At 46.0% G+C, this 13,728-nt stretch overlaps 1 protein-coding gene across 2 annotated transcripts in view; it reads right to left on the reverse strand.

Moving 5' to 3' along the window:
• Positions 1-13,728, reverse strand: part of IFT140 (intraflagellar transport 140) — a 2,226,364-nt gene that overhangs the window by 1,455,023 nt on the left and 757,613 nt on the right. For both annotated transcript variants that reach the window (XM_069646971.1, XM_069646972.1), the window contains exon 8: positions 701-807. In XM_069646971.1, the coding sequence (XP_069503072.1) occupies positions 701-807 (107 nt within the window). The remainder of the gene's footprint in view (positions 1-700; positions 808-13,728) is intronic.

Consider the following 13,728-nt stretch of genomic DNA (forward strand, 5'->3'; position numbering starts at 1 on the left):
TATATCCACTGTCCAAGCCTTGGTGCTCTCTAACTTGGATGGTGGCAAAGTCCCTTTGGAAAGCCTTCAGGCGACTACCCTGACACCCCTGAGATGTGTCCTGCATGCTGCAGCACAACTCATCAAAGGACTTCTTAAATGTGACCACATCACGCAGACCCTTATCGACATGCACTGGTTTCCGCTGCAAGCCGGTATCTTCCTCTAATCCTGCTGCATTATCTACACCATGAAGTCCCCAAGCTACCTCACTGAGAAGCTCAGCATCTCTGGAGGCCTAAAATCAACTAGAAGTAAGGGCATGTGCAGACCTGAATTCTGCAAGGCAAGAAGGAAAGAACCAGAAGACCGGCCTTCTCTGGCTATGCCCCAAGATTCTGGCTCCTCCTCCCGTCGACATCAGCCTCGCCCCTTCGCTTCTACAGTTCAGGAAGGATCTCAAGACCCTCCTCTTCAAGGAATGGCTCCTCCCTAAAGGTACACAAACCCTCATTCCCCACCCTACCTGTGACTGTGTGATCTGATTGCCACTATTTTCTCCACTGGTTGTTTGTAGATCCCTTGCTGACAAATTGTCCACCTCCCCCCTCCAATGTTGTTAGCTCCCCATTCCTTTGTTTCCCTGCTCTCCTCAACGTGCAGTACACCCAGACAACCAAAATTATAGAGCACAGTTTATAAATAGGTATAGGATGCTCACCTTTGGCACTGCAGAAGGAGACACAGTTTATATTTTCTGCTACCTCGAAGCCAAGTTGGTCGTCCAGGGAAAGGGCATAGTTCTCATCACGCTCCAAATCCCATAACCTAAAGCAAGGAAAACCTGCCTTGTCATCAGTCCACTCAAGTTCATTTATCATGTAATTTGTAGAGTATGACCTGAAGCTATAAACCCATTACAATGCACTACAAAGCAATATTTTATTGCTACAATTATAAGTACATTTCCAATACTATAAAAAATTAGAAAGAAGATGCACATGGGACAGACAGGCAGAAACATAAAAAAAAAGGTTTTTGGAAAAATTAACAGCCTACACACATGCATGAACAGAGTGAATGTTCATTTTGCTAAGAAACTGTAAAACAACTGTTAAAATTGCGTTCTGTCCCTAAAGCATGATGATACAAGGAGACCAAGAACCATTATAAAACGGGAGAAAATGTAATTTACTAGTAAAATATGGAAATTCCTCCATATATTGCTTCTTAGTAAGCGACACAAGTTTGGGTATTCAACAATTGGCACCACGGGAAGATTAAAACAGTGGTATCCTTCTGTGAAGTACAGAGTACAGTCCATTGGTGACATGGTGGGGTAATACTGTTCACAGCAGAGATGGTAGGAGGTAGATCTTTTATTAAAATCAGCAGGTTCTAAAACAGAGCCCTGTAATCTTACATCTAATGTGATCAACAAAGCTTACAAAAATAGAATGCAGAGAAACATAAAATATCTGTCATGATTTGGCTGATGACAGCTAACTTTGAACAAGACATTTAGAAATCAATGTGGCAACAGAAAGACGGATTGATTTAATTAGTCATCATAACATCATATTATGGGGTTAGTTCTTCAAATATTTAATTTGCTTTTGTCCCCAGGTTTTTTAAGGACTGTGGTACAATTAATGATATGTGACAACATGATTATGGGAAGTCACAATCATGATTAATTTATTCCTAAAATACTTAACTACGGGAGGGGACACAGTTCAGAGGGATTGAAACCCGTTCAGAGGGAAATATGTTGTCCACTATAAGGGAGATTTTTATACAAACCTGTGGTGAGGGAGGTGTAACATGTAGCCTAAAGGCGGGACAGCGATCCAACCTAAAAAGGTAAGCCAAACCTTTCTACTGTAGGTAGCTGAAGCAGAGGAGCCAGGCTTAACTCCGGGAGGGTGAAGGGATGGTATTGAAGTACATTTAGTTCACACACTTAACCAAAGAAATCGCGCACACACACCCACACAAATATACACACAGAGGTATACTGAAAAATATACATTTCTAATAATTTACACACATATTTATTTAGCTGTGTGTTCAAGTAAGTACTTAATTGAGGCATAACACATACTACGAATACACAGTACATTAATAAAAACAGTAAATGTCATTAGAGACAACCCACTCCCGACACACAATTTAATTCCACTATCTGGGGCTAGACAGTACATAGATGGTAAAGAAGATGACGAAAAGGGGATCCTTGACACAGAGGAATAGTATTTTAATACAGTCATATTCAGAGCCACATGTGCCAACACAAAACCAAGTACTTAATCCTCTCGGAAATAGTACAAATATACACGTTTCAGTAAATGTAGGACCTAAAGGGGTGAGGTGGTTTGGGGGGGGGGGCGTGAGAAAATAAAACGTGGATAATTCTAGAATACAGAGCCAGGGGCAATCAAAATTCAATAGTACAAACACATTAAACTCCTACGGAAAATAGATGAACAAGTAATTTACCCCTAGTAATGTTCTTTCGACTGGATGTTCCTCCCACTTATTCCTCATCTTTGACACTTGTTGTCCAGCTTCAGCTGCTTAAAAAATTCCGGAAGAGGGCGCTGTGCGTCGAGTTGATGTCCCTCGAAGGCCTCCGTCAAGGATGATGTGATTGAAGGCATATATAGCACGCGCAGCGCCCGTTGGCTTCAGTTCTGTTTTTCCTCCCCTTATAGCAGAGATACCCGGAAAAACATGCGTGTGACCGTACTCAGCCTTGATGGAACGGAAGCTGTAATAGCATAGGAAATTCTACTGAGGGGTAGGATGAGACGGCGATGAGGAATACGTGGGAAGAACATCCAGTCGAAAGAACGTTACCAGGGGTAAGTAACTTGTTCTTCGAATCGATTGTGTCCTCCCAAGTACTCCCCAACTTTGACAGACTCCCAAAGCAGTATTAGGTTTGGAGGAGGGAGTAGAATTGCAATTCATACATTTTCATGGACAGATTGAAGGACTGCCCTGCCAAAAGTACCATCTTGACAAAGCGAAGAATCCAGGGAATAATGCTTAGTGAACGCGTGTATGGAAGACTACGTCGCAGCTTCACAAATGCTTCTAATTAGTACGCCCCTTGAAGGGCTGTAGATTTAGCCATTCCCCTGGTGGATTGAGGTCTTAAACCTCCAGGAGGGTTTTTTCCTGACAGCCTGTAACATTCTGATTTTGCCAGAATTATCCATCTAGACAACGTCTGTTTGGTAACAACCTGACCTAGCTTGTGTCCTGTATATCTGATGATATTCTTGAAATGTAAAAGCTAATGCTCTCCGAAGGTCAAACCTATGTAGTCTTTCCTCCTCCTTAGCAGGATGAGGTGGGGGATAGAAATAAGGTAGAAGAATGTTCTGGCCTAAATGAAAATCAGAAATGATTTGCGGCAAAAATGAAGGTTTGACCCTTAAAACAACCCTATCCTTGTGGAAGATGGTAAATGGGGTTTGGATGAAAGTGCCTGCAACTCGTTCACTCTACGGTCTGAGTTCAAAGCTACCAATAGGATGGTTTTGAAGGATTATAACCTTAAAGGACATCTGTGCAGCAGTTCAAAGGGTGCACACATTAGGAATTTTAAAACCAGATTAAAGTCCCAAAAAGCAAACTGGAAAGGAGATGGAGAGAAGACGTTAGTAAGCGCCGTTAGAAATTGAGTCACCAGTGGAATTTTGAAATAGGAACATTCCTCTAACGAGCGCTTAAAAATTGACAGCGCCCCCAAGAAGCCTTTAATGGTACCAATCTGGAGCCCCAGATTATCTAAGTATCGAAGAAAGGATAAAACATCTGGTGTTTTACATAGTAAAGGATCTACATTTTTTTCCTTGCACCAGTTGCAAAATGTATTCCAACGGCATAAAGACTTTGTTGCTGGCCTTCTGGCCGAAAGCAACATCTCCTTTACATCATCTGGGAGGTACCAATTCTTATATCTCAGCCTTTCTGAAACCAAGCGTGAAGGTTGAGAGTCTTGACCGCTGGCTGGAGAACCCGACCCTCCTCTCGCGAGAGATGGTCCTCTCTTTGTGGAAGACGCATCAGAGGACAGATGGACATGTCCAGAAGGTCCGGGTACCACATCCTACTGGCCCAATACGGGGCAATTAGGATCATGTGTTTTTCCTGAACCTTCTCAAACTCCTGATTATATGAGGAATGACGGGGACTGAGGGAAACGTGTACAGGAGTGGAAACTCCCAGTCCACTATGAACGCTTCTCCTAGAGCTCCTCTTGGGAGAAGTTCCCTTGAGCAATATCTTTCACACTTCCGGTTGACCTCTGTCGCAAACAGATCTACTTCCCACTCGTGAAAGACTGTGCTCTGCCTGCTCAGAGCATCCGCCGCTGTGTTCTCCTCTCTGGCTAGGTGAGCTGCTGATAGGGAGATTCATTCCTAAATTGCCCAGTACCAGAGCTGCATTGCCTCTCTGCACAGTGGTAGTGACCCTACACCTCCTCTCTTGTTGAGGTAGTACATGGCCACTGTATTGTCCGTCATTATTAGGACTTTCTTTCCCCGTAAAGAGGCCCTTCAGCGGCAGTCTGATTGTCCTCAGCTCCAAAAGACTGATATGTAGTTTGGACTCCGAGGGAGACCAACGTCTGCTGACTGTCAGATCGTTGGCATGGGGTCCCCACCCCGTGAGTAAGGTGCCCGTCACTACTGTAATCTCTGGCCATGGTTGCCAAAAAGGTTCTCCTCTCAGAATATTGTCCTTGCCGGCCCACCACAGAAGATCCTGTGAGACTCTGGTTGGAATCTGGAGTTGGTCTGACATCTTTCCTGAGAACTTGGACCATTCGGATCTTAGAGCCCATACAAGGGATCTCATTCTCAGGCGAGCTTCTGGCACCAGAGAAAGGCAGGATGCCATGAGGGCGAGCAACCTCAGAAAATCAAAGGTCATTCTGAGGCATTCTGAAATTTGGTCACCATCTGAAGAATGTCCAGAGTCCTCATCTAGGGTGGCGAGCTCTTTCCCAAAGATGCATCTAGCACTGCTCAGATGTACTGCAGCTTTTGGGAAGGTGTCATATGGGAATTCTTGTAATTGAGGGAGAAGGCCAGTCTGTGAAGAGATTAGCAGGTGATGGTCAGATGATCCAGGACTTGTTCGAGAAAACGCGCCCTGATCAGCCAATCGTCCAGGTAGGGGTAGACTTGAATCCCCCTTCTCCTGAGACTCGCTGCCACAACCGCCATCAGTTTGGTGAAAACCCTCAGAGCGGAGGTCAGCCCGGATGGAGGAACTCTAAATTGAGAATGAGAACCACCAACTCCGAACTTCAGGTATTTTCTGTGCTTGAGGTGGATTGGCACATGAAAATAAGAATCCTGAAGGTCCAATGACACCAACCAATCCTGGAGTTGGAGGGCCTGAATGATCTGAGAAAGTGTGACCATCATGAACCTGTCCTTCCTGAGGAACTTGTTCAAGTATCTCAAGTCCAAGATGGGTCTCAGTCCTCTGTCCTTTGTGGGTATAAAAAAAATATGGGGAATACCATCCCTTGTTCCTCTCCGCTACAGGCACTGATTCTATAGCACCTTTTTCTAGCAGGGTTAAAATTCCTGCACAAGGAGGGGATCCGGAATCCTCAAAGAGCAGTTCCCTGGTGGATTGTTCTGAGGTCTCTTTATAAACGGAAGGAAGTAACCATGGGCTACGGTTTCCAGAGCCCCAGCATCCTAAGTAATGTGGTGCCATTCTTCCAGATGCTGAGACAGTCTGCCCCCCACTGGTGAGCTGTGACTGAAGACCTTACAGTGGTTTTGCAGTCGCTGATGCAGAGGCCGATGGTAAGGAGGCTGCTGCTTTAGCTGGCTAAGCACCTATACCTCGTCCACCATGAGGAAATCTTCTCTGGCCTCTATGACTGGCCATTCCTCTTGCCCTTCCAACTGAGGAGTAGTAGCGAAAAAATCTACCCCTCCAAGGTTGTGCAGTAGGGCGAAAAGGCTGAGGTGTCCTAATAGCGGCGTCTAAAGATTTGGCGGTCGCCTTTGAGGTCTGCAACTTCTCAAGGCTCTTGTCAGCCTTGTTGCCAAAAAAATGAGACCCGTCAAAAGGCATGTTGAGAAGTCTATATTGCACATCAGGTGCAAAAGACTACTTCCTCAACCACACAAATCTGCGCATAACAGTGCTGATAGCCATAGATCTGCTGATGCTATCCGCAGAATCCAAACCTGATTCAAGAGACTTGTACATAGCCCTCTTTGGCGTCTCTAAAAATAGCTAAGAAGCCGTCTCTTTCATCCCCTTTGTGAATGTGCTCTGCCGCCATAGAAATACAATCCCACAGAGTATGCAAACATTTTGCAAGGGCACAAGTGGAGTTGGCAGATTTTAGTGCCATGCTCCCTGCAGTAAATACCTTCCTCGCCCATCCATCTACGCGTTTGTTGTCCCTAGCAGGAGGGACGTTAGGGTACGCTGCTTGTTTGGAAGTAGCCGTAGCTGCCTGCACCACCAAACTCTCCGGAGTGGGGTGTTTCAACGGTAGTCGTGGTCACTCCTGGAAGGGCAGTATTTTTTGTCAAGTTCTTGTCGACTGCCGGATTGGACTCCGGAGTCTCCCAGTGTCTAGCTACCCTTTTCTGCAATTCCATATGAAAAGGCAAAATAGGATCCGATTATGGACCTTTGTCCAGAATGTCACTGAGGTCCTCTTGCTCATATGGCAATGGAGGCCTACTCAAGCCCATGTATTCCACCACTTTCGACATGAGCTGCCTGTAGGACGCATCTGCATGCTCTCCAGCCTCTGGTTTTCCAAGTTCGAGTGAGGTATCTACCCCACTTGCTGTTTGCAAGTTGTCATACAGGTCCTTCATTCTGGACTCTTCAGAGATAAAAGTCTCTGGTACATTGGAAGTACCGTACTGTAAGCCAAATGGGGCTTCATCATCCTCAGAACACTCCTCTTCTTCAAAAATTGAAGTAAGAGATTTAAAGAACTCCTTTTTAGGAAGTGGAGCATATATCTTGTCTGTCTTTGTAATAGTAGGCTTCGGCGTCGAAGTTGTCGAAGTTTTCTTTATCGGCGCCGACTTGGGAGGGGTGCTCAGTACTGACGACATCGAGGGCCTGGCCGGAGAAGGCTTGAAGGTTTCGATGGCGTCAATGATCTCGACTTTTCCTTGTGTCACATGTGATCATTCGATGGTATATTGGATCGAGGCCTCGAAGGCTCCCGATGCACGTTCCATACCCCCACACATCAGGTGCAGACCAACCTGCCCAGGACTTCGACTTCCATGGGGGCCTTTAAGGTCCCAAAGGCTCTCTCAGGGGCCTCCTGGACTTGGTCCTGCCGCCGTTGGCGCCAGGCTCATGCTGCCATCACCAACATGGCAAGTTTCAAACTAAGTGAAGCACGTGTGGACCAATCTGAGGCAGGCTGGAGGGACTACTTGCCTAGGGAACTATTTGCTTGGGTGTGGTTGCTGGGACTACTTTACCTGGGGACTACTTTCTAAAGGCTATATAAACCACGCCTTTAGTACAGAACACGCTTCGCGTTATTCTGCACTCCTGCAGCGTAACGCTCACCGTGCATTCTAGCACGGGGCAAACTCCATTCTATACAATATATGGAATACATCCACGAACCTCAGAACTCGACCCACCTCAACATTTGGAAATGCCTGCCATAAGCCGTCTGCACACAACCATTACCCAAGCCTTCAAGAGGGCAACTGAACATTTGAAACAAGCTAAAGAAAGATACAAGAAATCTGCAGATCAACATAGGAGTGAAGCTCCTAAATACCAAATTGGAGATGAGGTTTGCTTAGCCTCCAGACATATACCACTAAAAGGAACCCATACATTCAACCCCAGATATTTGGGACCATACACCGTCAAGGCCATCATCAAACCAGTGGCAGTAAAACTAGAGCTACCTCCAAACATGCGAGTCTACCCCGTATTCCACGTTTCCCTTTTGAAACCATTACAACCAGGAACTCTGATAACAAAACCGCCAAGACCTATTTTGGTAGACGGTGAACCAGAATTCGAGGTGAAAGACATTCTGGACTCAAAGTGGGTCAAATCGAAACTTTTCTATCTAGTTGACTGGAAAGGCTATGGTCCTCAAGAAAGGTCCTGGGAGCAAAGTGATCACGTTCATGCACCCCGCCTAATAAACCGGTTCCATCGAAATTACCCGACCAAACCCGGACCAGCGAGACAAACTACCTTGGGAGGCGCCTTGAGGGGGAGTGCTGTCACGGTCCATACCTGCACACATCAGGTACAGACCAACCTGCCCAGGACTTTGACTTCCATGGGGGCCTTTAAGGCCCCAAAGGCTCTCTCAGGGGCCTCCTGGACTTGGTCCTGCGCCGTTGGCGCCAGGCTCATGCTGCCATCACCAACATGGCAAGTTTCAAACTAAGTGAAGCACGTGTGGACCAATCTGAGGCAGGCTGAAGGGACTACTTGCCTAGGGAACTATTTGTTTGGGTGTGGTTGCTGGGACTACTTTACCTGGGGACTACTTTCTGAAGGCTATATAAACTACGCCTTTTGTACAGAACACGCTTCGCGTTATTCTGCACTCCTGCAGCGTAACGCTCACCGTGTCTGTTACCTTCAGGCCAGTTGTCAGGATTAGTCAGGCGAGTACAAAGGCAGCGAATATGGCAAGGGAAATGTGCACACAGGAACAACGACTCAAGTATGCTAGAACCCAGGAGTGCAAATAGAGTGTGACATCAAAACCAATATATGAAAAGGGATGTGGGGTAAGCACCTGACCGCGTGGAAAGTCGGCAAGCGCCTTACCCCCAATTGCTGTTACAGGTACTGACAGCGCTAAACCCACGTGGAGGGCAAGCAATGACAGGATCTGTGAACTAACACTCTTGATGGTATTAAATAATGGAACTAAAGAACTGTACTCACGAGGACGAGATAAACCTCTTGAATGTCAGCTAGCCCACGAATCCTGTTGATGAAACTGGGACCCCGAAAGGCTAGAAGAGCAATGGGAGGAAAACTAAATACCTAAGTTGGAATAGTGATTACAAATTAGTGAGGCAAACATAAGCATTCACACAGGAGCTAACTACAACCGCACACCACACCTAATAATCAAATGGGAAATAAATGCAGAAGTGCAATGGAAAACATGGAATGGATCCCAATAGAAAGTAAGGATCAGGAGCAGGGAAAAACGAAATAACCAATGCAAACTTCTCCCTACCCCTCCAAGGAAAACACAGGAAGCTAATCTAAGAGGAAGGCTAAGGCATACGGGGTTACAGCAGCAAAGGACAGAGTCAAAGAAATATAGAACACAGACAAACTGGGCTGCATCTAAAAGGGGAAAGCACTGAGAAATGCTGCCTGCAAACAGAGGAAGACAAAAAGGGAATCAAGGGAGCAGAAATCAATTAGCGCATGAATCCGAGATTCAGGGCGGAGGAACAAGAAAACAGGAACTAGGAACTAGGTACAAAGGCAAGGAACAAGGAACAAGAGACGAGTCACAACAGGAACACTGCAAACGAGGACCAGCGCTGGACTGAAGTAAGACTGAGGCTTTTAAAGCTGCTTAACGAGCACACGCCTCAGGTGTGCTGATTGCTGCACCTGCAGCCACAGCTGTTACCTATCCTCCACCCAACCTTGTCCTGCAAAGGTGGAGGTGGAGCAGTGGGCCAGGCATTCTGGGAAGCATAGTCATTTGGTTAAAGAAGCATGCTGGCTGCCAAAAACCTGGAATGGATCCGGAAGGGAAGTAGCTTGGAAAATAGGGATTTAGCGCTCCCAATTCATCACAGCACTGTAGCATAAGGTTCGGAGGAAAGGTCCAGTAGGGAATAAACCCCAAATCATGCCCCCAAGTGGTGGGAACGGGAGCGAAGGGAGCGAGTCGTGACACCAGTCTACTACAACGCCAGTCCAGTTTCTTCTCGAGCAACCTGCAAAGGAAAGAAAAGACATCAGGTTAGCAGCGCTGGTCTAGGATTCCACATCGCTATCCAGCGCATCGTTCATACCTACCCGAGAGCTGCTCTTTCTGGTGAACCAACGGACCTCCATCTCTCGACCGCTTCCATCTTTCACCCGCCGCTCCGGAGTCGCCGCACCTGTCGGATGCAAGAAGAAACACCAGGTTAGCGCATATTGGGGAAAAGCCACTTTGAACAGTTAATTCATTGCAGCGACATACTCACCTGAAGGCCGCTCCTACTAGCGGTCCCGCTAGTCGTCACCACGCGGTCCGAGGTACAGCACCTGCAATACAAGAGCAGCAGGTCAGTCGCACAGAAGGGCAATAGCGCATATAAAGACTTATCACAGAACACTGGTGTGAACTTACCTTTTCTTGGAAAAAACAACTCTGCGTCCTACGTACTTTCGCATCAAAGGGAAACCTACAAGGGAAAGACAGCAAAGTGAAACTTGGGCTATTTGAACTCTTTGGCGAACCATATAGATGGTAAAGACTTACCCATTGAATCAACGTTGTCTGAGACTCGACAGGATCAGTGAAGTAACTGGATCCTAGAACTCTACGCACCCCTGCATACTGTTGCAGGACGGAGAGCCTGCCATTCTTAAAACAAAGGTGAGACATTGCAGAGGGGGTTTCAGAAGACCACGGGAGACGGGTGTGGGCCTTCCGCCTAACAGTTGGGTAACGTTTCATTTAACCATTTAGGCGCACCTTCATGACGGCACGGATACAGAGGAGACACGTGAAACCATTTAACATCAGATCTGCCAGTCCCGTTCGGCGCCCGTGTGGAGACCAGGTGAGCGTAACAGTGGACTTTCTGATTATTATTATTCTATCAAGCTTAATGCTTAGCGGCAGCCTCTGCTTTTTCTTTTTCTCTTCACTGATTTTTCATGCAAAAATATGCATGCACAGCTTTGTGATTTAAGGCTGTGCTTCCAACGTGCGAGTGGTAGCGACAACAGCATTTAGTATTTGATGGTCACTCCCAGAGTGGATAATTTGATTTAACTTGACACAATTTGGTATTACGCCATATGCTGCACTCTGACAAGCTCATATGAAAGATTACATCAAAGCACAAAAGGAGTGGTTTATGCAGGGCGTAACTTTCTTCTCTATCCCCTTTTGTTGCTACTTGTGCCATCCACCGGATACTGACTATTGCCATGGTCAAGAGGAAAGCAGAGGAGTCATAATAAAATCTCAAGGATTTTTAAAGCTATTGAGGATGTTAAATCACTCATTTCAGAGATTAAGGACCTTTTACAGGACATTGATGGAATGGGAAATGAAAAAACGAATGGACAACTTGATAGTGGTTCAAAGAAGGGCTTTTCAGGCAGACCCCAGTTACTAACTCCAATTGTGCAATTATGCCAAGGATGTAGATTTAATTACATGTTGTGAACCTGATCCACTGACAGTCATTTCCCACACGAGCTGTAGTGCCTGTGCTTTGAAGGAGGATCGTCTGGCACCCTTGAAAGTTGCCCAAAACCCAGGACAAGAGGCGGGAAACACGTTCTACTCCCAGTCTCATGTAAGGGGTTAGAAAAGGGCTCACAAAAAGGGTTGACAGGCCCAAATATTGTAGAAATCTACCCCTAAATTACTACACCGAGCCCTGAAGCTTCCCCACAAGAGGGCCAGGGCCCATTACTGATGAAGGTCTCCCTGCCTACTGTCAGTCAGTCCTCTGTGTATGAAGATGATAAAGAGGTGTTTACACCAAATTGTAATGGAGTTACTTGTCCTGAGATTGTTTTACTGATATTTTTATTTGTGGTGTGGAACAGGGTGCGGAAGAGGGACCAAGACCAAATAAGACAAGACATTCAAAGAGAAGCCAAGCCAAGGACATGGCAGTAAAGTGAACCCTTTTTCGATACCACACGCCAACAGTTTCAAACCCCTTTCCTGCAATGATCACTCTGTAGTTCCCGTGGTGGACATTTTGGCTAACTGTACCTGGAAAGTTTTGTCTCAAAGGAGACACAGCAGGGCGAGAGGTGGTCAGCATGGGGGGAGTAGAATGGTGGTCTTTTCTCCCCGCGAGAAGGCAAAACTGTCCCACAATATAGGTACCCAAACTGACCTCTCTGATATGAGCATGAAGTCTGATATTGAGGCTGGCATTTTGAGTACTAAAGCAGAGGATATTTTCAATGAAGTTGAAAAGCTGCTTGCCCTTGACATTGAGCATCGGCTAAGGGAGATACTGGGCCGAAATCAGAGAGATGAAAGAGACGGTGTCGTCCTTGGCCAAGTGTCACCCTGTCTCTAGAGTGGTTATATCTGGCCTGGTGGAACATGTTCCTAGCTCAGCCTCACAAACCCTGAAGGATAAAACACAGGTCCTGCCTAATAATCTGTCATGTAGCCTTATAGGCAGTAACCTCGTATTCAGGCCTGGTACCGATCAATCACTTATAACACCACAAGGTCCAATTGGTCCCTCTATTGGGAACCATCATACTTTTCCAGCCCCTCCCCTTTCAGGCTCTAATATATTGCCCCTAGGTAAGTCACACAGATAGGTAAGTCACACAAAGGGGTAGGAAAAGGTCATAATTTTGCCGCACATAATTTTGGACTGTCTCTTGTTATGGTTAATGTACCTAGGCTAGCCAATCATTCCATGGAGAACGAAGAAACTTTAAAGAATAAATTTATACATTGGATCCGGTATGTCAAGGGATGCCTCTCAATCGCAAGAGATGATATTGTTTGTTCTAAGAGGGGTGACATCCATGACTCGGACTGTGACTACATAGAGGTGTTCCTACAATCATGGTCATTAGTGGAGGGTCTCCGGAATATTGATCATATATTTTATTCTGTGGGGAATGTTATATTTTCAGAAATCACTGACGGGTCAAGCGTGCTCGACCAGCAGTGGGGCTGCGACCTCTGAAGGTGCGCATGAAAATGGTTGTGTTTTTAGCCGTTTTACGCACAGGTAACGTTCAACGCAGTAGCCTGACTGGGCCAAGAGAATCGGGGTATGGCAGTTGGTGTTCCCAGTTACAAACTCCTCTTGGAATATAGCAGGGGGCAATAGGCTTTTGAGCAGCCCTGATTGGTGATCCTTTAGTCACAAGTTTCAAATTATAATTTTACAGGAGACATGGGCAATTAAATCCAGTATTTTCACATTATAGAATCTAAAGGCACAAAAGGCAGGCCCAGTGGTGGCTTGCTAATATGGGTTTATATATTAAGCTTGGTTGGAGGATTGAGTAAATTCATACCAATTCCCCGAACCTCCAGTTGTTGTATATTCAAATTGATGATAGCGAAGAGCTGTGCTTGATTAAGATTTACAATAGGCCCTCAGGAAAACAGGGTATGGCAACACTTCTAAGACTCCAAGACATACTAGGCCCGAGTATTCCTCTTGGCTGCCTAATACTTATACACTACTGGCAAGGGATTTCAATTTACAGCTAGAGCCCCTAAGGGACTTGATGGGTTTATGGGATGATTAATAACTGGCCTGGGAAATTCCCCCTTTGATTGACACCCCTCCCTTGAGAATGCACAGTCTTGCCCTAACTTCTGCCAGCATAGCTATTAATCTAAATTTGAGGGATTGCAATCAGTGATTTGCTAGTGGCCGGCCAGCCCACAAAGAAAACATGTATTGGGCATAATCGAAGTTTGTTGACAGATTACATTTTAGTCTCCGGGACCAACTGGGCGAGCATCCTTGATTTTGAAGTCTGTGA

This window comes from Ambystoma mexicanum, chromosome 2q, assembly GCF_040938575.1.
Source record: "Ambystoma mexicanum isolate Mex_15411 chromosome 2q, UKY_AmexF1_1, whole genome shotgun sequence".
Classification (NCBI taxonomy): Eukaryota; Metazoa; Chordata; class Amphibia; order Caudata; family Ambystomatidae; genus Ambystoma; species Ambystoma mexicanum.